Below are 13,588 nucleotides of genomic sequence, written 5' to 3' on the forward strand. Positions count from 1 at the left end.
CCAAAGAGTTACTCCAGCATTTTGGATATGTTGCTCTGGATTTCCAGTATCAGCAGAATCACTTGTGTTTCCCTTTTTAGCAGCCTGAATATACTAAATCTTGCAAGCTTTGCATTCCACTGTGTTCGTGAGCACAAATATCATTTGAGGATTGAGCAGGGTGCATAGCAAAGAGGAAGGCATTTTTTTTTTTCAAAGTTCAAGCAGTTTTGGTGGAATTTTCATCAGTATATTTCAACCTTAAGCAGAAACTTGTTCCCTACCAATTTAAGTCAACAAGTGCAATTGTGTTATTCAGGTCATAACACAAATTCTATCTAGTTTTTTTTTAAATAAAGTTATAGAGATCTATAGCATGGAAATGGGTTTTCAGCCCAACAATTCTGCGTCAGCCCCTATTTTTACCCTAATCCTATGTTAATCTATTTTTTAAAAATTCTCATCACACTTCTTCCCTCCCCCTCTCTTCCCCCCAGCTTCTACCACTCACCAACATACTAGCTCGGTTAACCTACCAGCCTACGTGTCATTGGACACTGGGAGGAAACCGGAAAACCCAAATGAAAACCATGCTGTCACAGTGGAAATGTGCAAACTCAACACGAGTGGCATCTGAGGTCAGAATTGAACCCAGTTGTCTGACACTGAGTCAGGGTGGGGGGAATCTCCACTCTGCCACTGTGCTGCACTTGGTTGGAATTTATTTGATAAACAAGAAGCAGCCACTGTGACACCAATTCTATTTTTCGTAAAAGGGAAAACAAAGCAGGTGTTTTTCTTGTTTCTGTTCACCTTAATAAGTTGGATTCATTACTCCCAAGATAGCTTTCACTATCAAGGGAGAGGCTTCCCCAAACACTACTAATGAACTGGTCCTAGATTATGGTGCATTTTTTTGCCATTATGAAACTAGAACCCAACCTGGTGGAAATGCATCTCTACCAAAGGAGGTGTATAGCGCTCCTTCCTTCCGCTAGCCTGCAGGTCACCCTTGGTCAAAGTGTAGTACCTGCTTATTTCCTCCCCTCCCCACCCTGATCAGGTCATGTGAAGCCATGGGAGCAGGAGGTGGATGGTCGTATGAGCAGCTGGTACATATCATATGTCCTGGTTATGCAACTGTTGATGCCAGGCAGACAATCTCTGTAGAGTATGGATAGTAGCTGGGAGTCACCTGTCTTGTAAAGACACTGCCCAGAAGAAAGCAATGGCAAACCACTTCTGTAGAAAAATTTGCCAAGGGCAGTCAGTCATGGATAAGACCAAGGTCGACCATGTCAATACAACACCATACATAATGATGACCCAACAGGACTTTTATTTTCATTTATTTGTAGTTAGTTGACATTGTTGCCCATTCTGATTTGCCCCAAATTGAGCAGCTCACTGAGCCATTTCAGGGAGGACTGGATGCAGGCTCAGAGCCACCAAATGCTCATCATACATTAACCTTTTCAATCATGAGATCTTTCTCATAAAACCTTCTCGAACACCAATACATTCTTTCTTGGATGTGGGGCCCAGACCTTCTCAGAATACTCCAAATGCTGTCTGACCAGTGTCTTATAAAGCCTCGGCATTACCATCCTTCACTTTTGCTGAAGATTCTAGTCCTCTGGAAATACAGGCATCAGGTTCTATTTTTTAATTTCCTGGTTTACTTTAAAAGTTAAAATCTCCAACAACCATGTGGGATTTGACTTGCATCCCTGGATCAGTTGTCCAGTCCCTTGGATGTGGCAAGTCAAGAATAATATAGTTCCATCTTATCGGGTAACTAGTAACTGTGCACAAGATCCCAATGGTTCTTCAGCAATGACCATGGACCTTGGGTGTTCCAAGTGTGAATGAGAATCTGTACTCAAAGGCAGGGTTCATTTGTGTTGCATGGGAAAACTATAAAGATGAAGATGTTGCCTTAACTTCTGTTCTTCACGTCACCAAGTTCACCAAACTGCACTGCTTCCCACTCCTGGAGACAGCACTATTTTTCTTAATGTCCTGGAGCACCTTCCTGCTGGCAGAAGCCTGTGGCTTCACTGGTAAGTTGCAACCGGAATAGAACATGCATGATCAACAAGAGTGGCGATGAAATTTCAAGTGACTGCAGTTTTCATTTAGAGATACTGCACAGTAACAGGCCCTTCTAGGCCAACAAGGCCATGTCATCCAATTACACACATGTAGACCATGACACAGAGCAGAATTAGGCCATTCGACCCATTGAGTCTGCTCTGCCATTTCATCATGCCTGATCCATTTCCATCTGAGCTTCATTCTTCTGCCTTCTCGCCATAATCTTTCATGCTCTGGCTAATCAAGAACCTTTCATCCTCTACTTTAAATATACACAATGACTTGGCCTCCACAGATTCACACACTCTGGTGAAAGAAATTCCTCCTCATCTTCCTTCTAAGTGGATGTCCCGCTATTCTGAAGTTCTGCCCTTTGGTCTTAGACTCCCTACCATAGGAAACATCCTCTGCTCATCCACTTTATTGGGCCTTTCAACATTCGATAAGTTTCAATGAGGACCCCCTTCCCCCAAGACTTCAAATTCCAGTGAGTGCAGTCCCAGAGCCATCAAACACTTCTCATATAACTCTTTCACTCCCAAAAACATGAAGTCTTTGTAATGTGGGAGGAAACCGGAACACCTGGAGAAAGCCCACGTGGTCACAGGCGCACAGGTTATTGTTCCACACTGTTGTACCAAATGCTGTGTCAAGTCAAAGTGTCACAGTGACAGAGTCAATTGTTAATTCCTTGTAGACACTTGCAAGCCAGTGGACCAATGGATCTGCTGTTGACGTTGATACGTAGTTCTGTGCTGTAATGCTTTGGTCGCCATCAGCCATTAAACCATTGAAGTCGGAATCAATGTTCCTGATCAAAGAATTCCCTAAACAGGCTCTCAGTTCAGATCTCCACTGCGTGGATGTTGGATAAGGTATAAATTGATGCCCAGTTTGACCACTTGACTAGCCCATGCTTGTATTGAAGTATTCTCAAGCAGAATGACCGATTGAGTTGCATGAAGGGACGGCTGCAGGTAATGCAGCAAACAAGGTTTGCAAAGTGAAAAGCATTTTCACAACTTTTCCTTTCTTCGTCTGCAGGTGTTGTCGCAGTTCTTTTCTGTGGAATTACACAGGCTCATTATACCTACAACAACTTGTCGCCTGAATCAAGAGATCGAACAAAGCAGGTATGGGCTCTCCACGGTGTCACTAGAGTTGTAAAGCCATGGGACACTACTGTACAGAAACAGGACCTTCAGCCCATCTAGTCCATGCCCAACTTACTCTGCCTAGTCCCATTGATCCATATTAACAAGAATGATCCCAGGAATGAAAGGGTTAACGTATGAAGAGCTTTAAATGGCTCTGGGCTTGTCCTCACTGGAGTTTAGAAGAATGGGGGGGTGTGCAAATCTTATTGAAAGGCTTAGATAGAGTGGATGATGTTTCCTGTCGTGTGATAGTGTCAGAATAGAAGGATGCCCCTGTAGAATAGAAATGAGACGGAATTTTTTTAGCCAGAGGGTGGCAAAGCTGTTGAATGGTGAATCATTGTCATAGATGGCTGTGCAGGGCAAGTCATCAGGTACATTTAAAGTGGAGGTTGATAGGTTCTTGATTAATAAGGGTGTCAAAGGTTCCAGGGCTAAGGCAGGAGATTAGGGTTGAGAAGGATAATAAATTAGCCATGATGGAATTGCAGAGCAAATGTGATGGGCCAAATGGCCTAATAGTGCTCCTTTGTCTTATAAACTACTTTTGAACCCTATCTGGTTCATTAATGTACTTCAGGGAAGGAATTCCGCTGTCCTACACGGCAAAGTGACTCTAGTCTAGACCCATCGGGGGTCCAGGTAATTCAGGGGCAAATATCCATCGACAGCACATGACCACATCCCATGAATGAATAATTAAGGAGATATTTGACATTGTCATGTAAAGTGATAATAATTAAAAGTTTCAACAAGCAGCTTTCAAGCTGAATAGCTGAAACCTTCTGTAGTGCTGTATTTTAATGAATTGTACCCTAATGTGGTATTTATTTGTCTTCCTCAGTTATTCGAAGTTCTGAATTTCTTGGCTGAAAACTTCATATTTTCCTATATGGGTTTGGCGCTGTTCACGTTTCAGAATCACATCTTCAACCCCATTTTCATTCTTGGAGCTTTTGTATCCTTTGTTGAGTTCTTTCCAGTTATGATAAGCGTATGTATAGATACGATTAACATTTGGTCCCTTATCAGATTTCTGAATGGTTTATTAGCCCATGAACACTACCTCACCATTTTGTTTTCTTTTTGTGCTTTTTTAAAATGTATTTTTATTGTAACTTGTATTAATTTTTATGTATTGCACTGTAGTGCTGCTAGAAAACAACAAATTTAAAGGCATACGTCGGTGATAATCAGAATGGGGTTCAATATCACTGGCATATGTCCTGTTTCTTTGTGGCATAAAGAAATAATAATAATAATAGAGAAAAAAGATCTGAAAATTACAGTGAGTAAATAATTTGTGCAAGAATAAAAAATAATTTAAAAAGTGTTCAAGGGTTCAATGTCCATTTAGAGGGGAAGAAGCTGTTCCGAATCATTGAGTGTGTGCCTCCAGGCTTCTGTACCTCCTGGATGGTAGCAATGAGAACAAGGTGTGACCTAGGTGATGGGGTCCTTAATGATGGTTGCTGCCTTAGTGAGGCGTCACTCCTTGAAGACGTTCCGGATGGAAATGATCTATTTCAGGCAATGTCCTGATGAATCATCTCTGCATTCTCTCTAGAGTCCAGACCAACCACATCTATTGGCACATGACTCGCATTTGACTGGGCACATGATGATGAGTTAACTTGCCAGCAAGTGTATTTGAGGTGGGGAGGGGAGAAACCCAGAGCACCCTGAATGGCCCCGTACCCGTGTAATTCACAATTTAGTGCAGCTTCTCTGTACTCACCCCTTCAGGCAGCACAGGCTCCTTAACAGCTGTTGGCCAGATCGCTATCCTGCTGGGCAGAGCTGCGAATATTTACCCTCTGTCTTTTTTCCTGAACTTGGGCAGAAAGCACAAGATTGGTTGGAATTTCCAGCACATGATGATGATTGCAGGTATAGTTCCAATGGTCTGAGTCACTGCAGCACGACCCTGGCAATGATGAGAAAGTCTTTCCTTGTTAGCAGGTGCTTTGAGGAGTTGTGGGTATACCAATGTAACATCTTTGTGCTTCTCTTTTATTAGAAAAAGAAATGACCTGAAATGCACTGAGTATGTAATAAAGATTTATTTAAAATTTTTCTCAGGATATCACAAAGCAATTAATAAAGTACTTTTTGAAGTGTGCTCATTTAGTAGTGTAGCAAGTATCGCTCCCAATCTGTGCAGAAGAAACCAAAGTGAATGCTGAAGCATTAAATGTAGAGAAAGTCTGTTTTAGTGCTGGTGGTTTTGGTGTGTGGTCTAGACCAGATCTTCCGGGCAGATAGGGCTCGTCAACCGTGGCTGTCAGTTCATCTAGGAGAAGAAAAACTCTGATCTCAAATCTCTGCTGTCTTATGGCTATACTGACTCATGGGGACGGCTTTGGGAGTAAACCCTGAGGGGAAAAATCCGGAGCTGGAGTCCTGAAGACAGTCCTACGTTGAGTTCAACGCTGACTGGTAGCTCCTGCAACGTTGCTGGTGCCAAACTATATCGGTCTCTTCTGTTTTTTTGGGTTCATCAGATGCATGGAGGGGGGAGCTTGCTACATGGGTAACAGCTTGCTCTCCATGTCATACTGCCCTGATTTGCGTGTCTAGACAGCTAGGATAAAACTTCCAAGGTCTTCCCTGACCATCAGAGAATTCGTGGATCAGAATGGATAGAAGTGATGTTTTTTCTTTGAAACATGGCCATCTGAAAGAGATAGAGTCGAGAGCAAAGTCGTGGAATTTGTCATTTAACTATGTACAGGTATACAGTCAAACGTGACGACGGTTCTCTGAACTATGGTGTAAAGCACAATAGTACACATAACACAGAATAGGATAAAATCTACGGATGAATTATGCACAAATAAACAAAGCAAAGTGCATAAATTAAATATTGGTGGGTACAGAACAGATTAACCAGTAATACTTCGAATGTGATGCAGCAGGAAGTTCGGAAGCCTAGTAGCCTGAGGGAAGAAACCATTTCCAGCCTGACCATTGCTGTTTTATTTTGCATCAGAGTTTCCTGCCTGATGCTAGAAAGTCAGAGGATGCTGGATGAATGGATGGGATCCTGGATAATACCAAGGGCCTTGCCTGCAGAGCACTCCTGATAATGTGGCATGAAGCAGGCCTTTTGGCCTACTGTCTGTTCTCTCTGCATTTTCAAGTCAAGACAAGGTTATTATTACACAAGTGCATGAGTGCAAATGTGTTACGAAAAACTTCATTGCAGCAGCATTACCTCCTAGATTTTACCACCACCTGCACAATGAGGGGAATTATCCTAACAACCTATCCATTTTAGGGATGTTGGAAAGAAAATTGAGTACTCATGCAGTTGCACAATGTTCAGACTCCACGCAGACAGAACCCAGGGTCAGGATTGAGCTCTGGACTCTGAGCACAGCGGTGTTGTTTGGAAGATATTGCCAACATCATGGCAGTACGCCAATCGTGCCTGTATTGGGGTTTGTCATGAAATCTCTGAAGTGAAGTTCAAACCCACAATCCTGTGATGGACATTGACTGCTGATTCCCAGAGGAGCTATTGTGATCTTCTTGTGGGTTTTGCCAAGATTTTTTAAACAGAGGTTAGTGTTTCCCAGGACATTTTTTCCAATGGACTTAATTATAATCATAACATCACAGGATTACATTTATATATAAAACAAATCTAGTTTGCTGAAGTGTCCTAATGAAGGATCTCAGCCTGAAATGTCAATTCTGTTCCTTACCATAGATGTTGCCTGATCTGATTTTCTCCAGCATTTTGTGTGTGTTACTCCAGTTTGCTAAAATCCTTTTGTGAAAGTCTGCAGATGCCCCTCTCTAATCTGGTGGATCTGTGACTCCAGACCCACTGCGATGTCATTGGCTCTGAATTGCCCAGGGATCTATTTCCAATGAGCATCAGGTGCTACCTCACCAGTGATTCTCCCACAGCCTGCCTTATAAATGGAAAATTAACTCTGTACTTTGGCTCTTCCTGCAGGTTTGAGAGGAGCCATGGCCTTCGCCCTCGCTATCCGAGACACTGCCACTTACGCCAGGCAGATGATGTTCACCACCACCCTGCTGATCGTCTTTTTCACAGTATGGGTCTTCGGTGGAGGCACCACTCCAACATTGTCATGGCTACGGATCAGGTCAGTGAGTAAATTAACAGCGACATTTGAATATGTGTCTTCTCTCCCCGGATCCATATCTCTTGGTTTGCTCATTGAAATAAAAAAAAACAACAGCCTTTTAATATTATAAAGACTTTGGAGAGTTAATCCCAGTATTTACCCCAAAAGTGCTATTGCCTCTTTCAGAGGAAAAAAATAATTGTCTTCATCTTCAGTTTTTAATTTCCGACCCCCTGTTCTGTAATTCTGCCTCTTGTATTGACTCCAGCCTTACACCACTTATTCTCAGGATTCCCTTTGTATCAATGGGATCACCTTTCATTCTTCTGCACACTATTCAATATTGGCCAGTTTTATTCAGTTGCATCTCCCAATCTATCCACGTAGCCAGCGCCGAGACAAACTTGCTGTGAGTCATGTGCCAATGGAAGTAGTTGGTCCAGACTCTAGAGAGAATGCAGTGAGGATTCATCGGGATGTTGCCTGAAGTAGATCATTTCCATCAAGAAGGGAGATGGGATAGGCTGGATTTATTCTCCTTGGAGTGGAAAGGCAGGAGTTGAGGGGTTGTGGGGAATCTAAGAGAATTACTACCAAATTACAAAGGCCATGGATAAGTTGGACAGTGGTATCATTTTCCTTAGAGCAGAGACATTTATAACCAGAGGGCATGGGTTTAGAGTAAGGAGTATGAGATTTAAAGGGATATAAGGAAGAATTTGCTTTAACTGAAAAGGTGGTTGGAGTTTGGGATGCACTGCCTGAGAGGATGATGAGGCAGACTCACAACAGTTGGGAAGTATCCAGATAAGCACTTGAACTGTTAAGGTATAGAAGGTCACACAGCAACTTGTGGTGGATGGAAATAGTATAAATGGATGATAGTTGAGCCAAACTGTTTGTTTCTGTGCTGTACGATTCTAAAATTGCAATTGTTTGAATCACAGAATCATCCATCAAAGGAAGAGGCTTTTTGGCCCATCATGCCTGAGCTGGTGCTAGGCCTTGGCATGACCTATCCAATTGATCCTATTCTCTACTCTTTCCTGTACAGCCCTGAAACCATTTCCTCTTTCTGTTTCATTTCCCTGTTTAAAAGTTATTGCTCATCAGTCCTTCAGAGAAACATGGCCCAAATCATGCCAACTCAACATATTTGCTTCTCTTTTTTAACAAAAATGTTCCAGGGTCAGCTGAAGGTTGAGTAGATTTCTGCTGCTGCTGTGTCAGTCTGCAACTGGACTGCCACTTGCATGTCTTCACCCTCCCCTCAGCTAGGCACACAGTAGCAGGGAAGCCTGCTCTGGCCAAGAGTGCAGTTCCTTTAAGGAAAAGCAGGTGGTTGTAAGCACTAAAGCGGTTCCATTAGGAATGAGTTTTAGCCATGAATTTGGGTTGTCTCTTCGCTGGGAATGTATTTTTTGCACAGGATCATTAGAGACAACGTCAACTTTGATAAATGGAAATATGTTTTAATTTGGACATAATTCCCTGGGACAATTGTTGGTTTAGATGGTGCAAGTTCATTTTAATCAACGTGTACAAATAACAAACTATAGTTAGAATTTAAACCTTTCTCTTGGTTCTCTCATGAACTGTCTACTTCTGTTATTCTGCCATTTCATCTAAGGATGAGTCCCAGTACAGCACTGCCATTTGTCACTTAGCAACTTAACTTCCTCTTTTGTCTCCCAATTCAGTCAACAGCAGTATGTTTGCATTTTAATCTGTGTATTTTTCTCTCCAATAAAGAGTCCGTGAACTGAATCTAAAGTGGTAGAATGGGGCTCTGGGTGAATTTCACTAGCTATGTTCATGTGAATGGTGCTGAGTGCGTGCACTGATCTGGAGTAAGCTTACTGTGAAAAATCAAGCAAATGGCTGAACATCGGAATGTATTACTCCCAGGAATTTCACCTTGCATTTATATATGGAAGTGAATTTACAAACAACCCAGTTATCTGTGTTCTAAATTTGCCATAATTTCACTGTGGGGTAACTACCACACAACCTAACATAGAACATTACAGCACAGTGTAGGCGCTTTGGCCCACAATGTTGTGTCAACCTCTTAACCTAGTCTGAGATCAATTGAGCCCGTCTCTCCTCCATTTTTCTATTATCCATGTGCATGCCTAAGAGATTCTTAAATGCCCCCCAAGCTTGCATTTCTATGATATATTTAATGCAGAAAACTGTTGTTGAATTTTATACATTCATTCAGGAACACTGATGTTAGACCATTTATTGGCCATCTCTATTCTCCCCCACACCCAGTCTTCTCCACCTCACTAATTTGCAATGATTGTCCAATCAATTTAGAGGGTGGGTGAAATCTAACCCTATTACTATTGTCCAGATTTTAATTTAGACTATGTTGAGTAAGAATGGCAGATTTAATGACATAACGAATGTCGGTTCTTTGTGGCTCTCTAACAGTTTCCTGGTCACAATTACTGAGACCAGCTTTATATTCACACCAGTGTAATTGCCTGAGTTCATGTTCTTCAACTGCTGGAATCAGATTTGTCCCTGGGCAGATGGCCCAACACTCATAATGTTAGTTCATCCATTACGGTTACAATTTGAGAATGTTTTCCTCATAGTTTTCTTCATCTACCACCTGATTGTTTGCCAGTAATTTTGATTACTTTGGGGTTGAGGGGCATAACAAATCAGTAGTTTTGTGTTCAGCTAATGTCTCACATTGTGTATTAATTTGGCCATTGTTCAATGTGGAATTCTCTGATTAGTCCCGGGCTGATTGGAGCAGCAGTTTCACTCAGTGAAGCTAATTCCTCCTTGCGGTCTGTCTGTTTTGGAAGCTAGTGTTGTGTGTCCTTAAGGCCAAGGTGCACTTTGCTGTTACACACTGAGTCATTCACTTTTCATTCCTGGCTTGTTTTTTGAGTGTTTGCTTGGCATAATCACTTGACATCAGTAATTATTTAAAAAATGGTGTAAATATGTCAGTTTTCCGTTCTTTCAAATCTTTCAGATGATTAAACATACGTTTTCAAAGTTATTCATTGCAGCCCTCAACTCAATTATGTCATGTTTCTTCCTGAGTTACCGAATCACGACAGGTTATTATTTAAATGGGAAGAATCTGCAGCGTGCTGTTGTGCAGAGGGATTTGGGAGTGCTTGTGCATGAATCGCTGAAGGTTGTTTTGCAGGTGCAGCAGGTTATCAAGAAGGCAAATGGAATGTTGGCTCGCATTGCTAGAGGGATTGAATTTAAGAGCGGGGAGGTGTTGCAGCTGTGCAGTGTATTGGTGAGGCCACACCTGCAGTACTTGACAAAGGATATAAACACGAGGAAGTCTGCAGATGCTGGAAATCCAAAGCAACAAACAGAATGCAGGAGGAACTCAGCAGAACAGGCAGCGTCTTTGGAAAAGAGTAAGCAGTTGACGTTTCAGGCCAAAACCCTTTGAGTCCTGAAGAAGGGCTTCTGCCTGAAATGTTGACTGTTTGGTCTTCTATAGATGCTGCCTGGCCTACTGAGTTCCTACAGTGTTATTTGTATTTCTGGGGAAAGATTAAGAGCTGGAGAGGAAGGAGTCTGATAGGAGAGGAGAATGAACCACAGAAGAAAGGGATGGAGGACAGCACCAAAGGGATGGAAGAGAGCGCCCAAGGGAAGACGATAGGCAGGTGAGAAGAGTTAAGAGGTCAGAGTGGGGAATGGAATGTAGAGGAAGCCGTATCAGGAGCACCAGACACAATAAAGACCTCCAGCAGATTTGTAGGCGAAGTGTTGCCTCATCTGGAAGGACTGTTTGGGGCCCTGAACGGAGGTGAATGGGCAGGTGGAGCATTTGTCTGCTTGCAGGAGTAAGTGGCGATGGGAGATTAGTGGGGAGAGGCGACTGGACAAGGGATCATGGAGGGAGCAATCCCTGTGGAAAACAGAAAGGGGGAGGATGGTGGAGGTAAAGAATTGAGATGGTAGGATCCCTTTGGAGATGGTGGAGGGTGTGATGTTTTGGATATGGAGGCTGATGGGGTGGTAGGTAAGAACAAGAGGGACTCTATCTCTGTTTAGGTGGCAGGAAGATGGGGTGAACGAGGATGTTCGGGAAATGGAGGAGATGCTGATGAGGGCAGCTTCAATGGTGGAGGAAGGGAAACCCTGTCCTTTGTAGGAGGAGGATATCTCTGATGTCCCAGAATGGAAATCTGAGTCCTAGGAACAGATGCAGCAGAGATGAAGGAACTGAGAAAAGGGAATAGGATTTTTACAGGAGACTTGTCTGGAAAAGGCAGGATAACCATGGGAATCAGTAGGTTTGTCTCTTGAGATGGAGACAGAGAGATCGAGAAACGTGAGGCATATGCCAGGGAAAGACAAACTGGCTTTGGTGAGGAAATTCACCTGGTTGATTCCAGAGATGAGAGATCAAGTTGACCAGGACAGAATTTGCTGGATTTCAGAAGAATGAGAGGGGATCTTATATAAACATATGAAAGTGGTTGATTAGATAGAGGCAGGAAACTTGTGTTCATTAGTAGATGAAACTAGAACTAGGGGATATAGCCTTGAGGTTTCGGGGAATGGATTTAGGATGGAGATGAGGAGAAACTGTTTTTTGTAAAAAGTAGATCTGTGGAATTCTCTGCCAGGGAAACAGTAGATGCTACCTCATTAAATATATATAAAACACAGCTAGATAATTTTTTGCATAGCAGGGGAATTGAAGGTTGTGGGGAAAATGCAGGTAGGTGGAGTTGAGTCTGTGGCCAAATTATCCGTGATCTTATTGAATGTTAGAAGTGGCTTGATGGGCCAAATGGCCAGCTCCTGCTTATTTATGCTATTATCGTTGTGCGAATCAGGCAAACCAATACACTGTCCACATTTTTACATCATAAAGCTGAGGCTTTATAGGGCGTAGGTAGATCTCATTTGGAGAACTTTCTGCTATTTTGGGCCCCTAATCTAAGCATGGATTTGCTGGCATTGGAGAGGTTCCAGAGGAGGTTCATGAGAGTCATGCCAGGAATGAAAGGGTTAATATATGAAGAGCATTTGATGGCTCTGGGCACTTACTGGAGTCTAGGAGAATGAGGGGAGAGGGATCACATTGGAACCTATCAAATGTTGAAAGGCTTAGATAGGACAGATGTGGAAAGGATGTTTCTTATAGTGGGGGAGTTGAGTATCAGAATGTACAGCCTCCCTTTAGAACAGAGAAAAGGGGGAATATATTTAGCCAGGGGTGGTGACCCTGTGGAATTCATTGCCACAGATGTCGGTGGAGTCTGATAGATTCTTGAGCAGTAAGGGCACCAAAGGTTAGGGGGAGATGGCGGGAGAATGGAGTTGAGAGGGATAATAAATCAGCCATGTTAGAATATTGGAGCTGACTCGATGGGCTAAATGGCCTAATATCTGCTCTTGTGTCTTATGGTCTTATTTTAAAAGCTTTGTTTTAAAGCAAAGCACTAGGTTAAAATGATAAATCATTGTTAACAGTTTTATTGATTTTAAAATAAGTCAGGAATTTTTAATAGGTCTAATGATTTCTCAGAGGTCTTAAGTTATTATTAGATTAAGCCAAAACTTGAGCCCCAGCTGTTGTATACACACAAACTTCAAACTTCCTTATAAAGTCTACTTCTTATGGCACTCCAGTTCTAGGAAATATATTTTAGAAATTATCAGTGTTAATTTTAACATTTAAGTGATCTTCAAATGCTTTAGTACCTTTTAATACTGGAGGTGACCCATTATGTTTACGTTCATGGACTGCATCGTTAGGGAAGGTTTGATTGCCAATTATCATTTAAGTATCGCTGATGCAACCTCCAAAACCGGCCTCTGGGTGTATCCGCATTTTACACCCTGTCTTCTTGGCATCAGGACTTGATGTGTTTATGGGGGAGTTTTCCCAGCTGTTGTGAAGACAAACGCATTGAACCAATTTGCATTGGCTGGGAGGACTAACTGACTGATTGAATGATGGATTGGCAGGTTATGGAACATATTTGCTGTTATTAGTTGCATCTGAGGACTCTTAGTTATCTAAAGCCTCTATATTCGGAGTCCCTGTAATCTCATAACAGCCTTGAGCCCACATGGGGTCCCATAGAACGAAATTAATTTGTTGCAAATTCATCCTAAGTTAGCAGCTTCACCCAGAGGCAACTCAAGTGCAAAAGAAGTAAAATTGGAATATGGCACATCATGTTTATAAATGATCTCTTCTGAAGTTGACTTAAAGCTCTTAGCTGGTGCAACTCTTTT

At 42.3% G+C, this 13,588-nt stretch overlaps 1 protein-coding gene across 1 annotated transcript in view; it reads left to right on the plus strand.

Moving 5' to 3' along the window:
• slc9a7 (solute carrier family 9 member 7) overlaps window positions 1-13,588 on the plus strand; it is a 223,108-nt gene that overhangs the window by 179,476 nt on the left and 30,044 nt on the right. Inside the window, exons 11-15 of the mRNA XM_059963829.1 lie at window positions 1,937-2,042; window positions 3,121-3,209; window positions 4,078-4,191; window positions 5,012-5,123; window positions 7,201-7,354. Of these exons, the coding sequence (XP_059819812.1) occupies window positions 1,937-2,042; window positions 3,121-3,209; window positions 4,078-4,191; window positions 5,012-5,123; window positions 7,201-7,354 (575 nt within the window). The remainder of the gene's footprint in view (window positions 1-1,936; window positions 2,043-3,120; window positions 3,210-4,077; window positions 4,192-5,011; window positions 5,124-7,200; window positions 7,355-13,588) is intronic.

This window comes from Hypanus sabinus, chromosome 3, assembly GCF_030144855.1.
Source record: "Hypanus sabinus isolate sHypSab1 chromosome 3, sHypSab1.hap1, whole genome shotgun sequence".
In the NCBI taxonomy this organism is placed as follows: domain Eukaryota; kingdom Metazoa; phylum Chordata; class Chondrichthyes; order Myliobatiformes; family Dasyatidae; genus Hypanus; species Hypanus sabinus.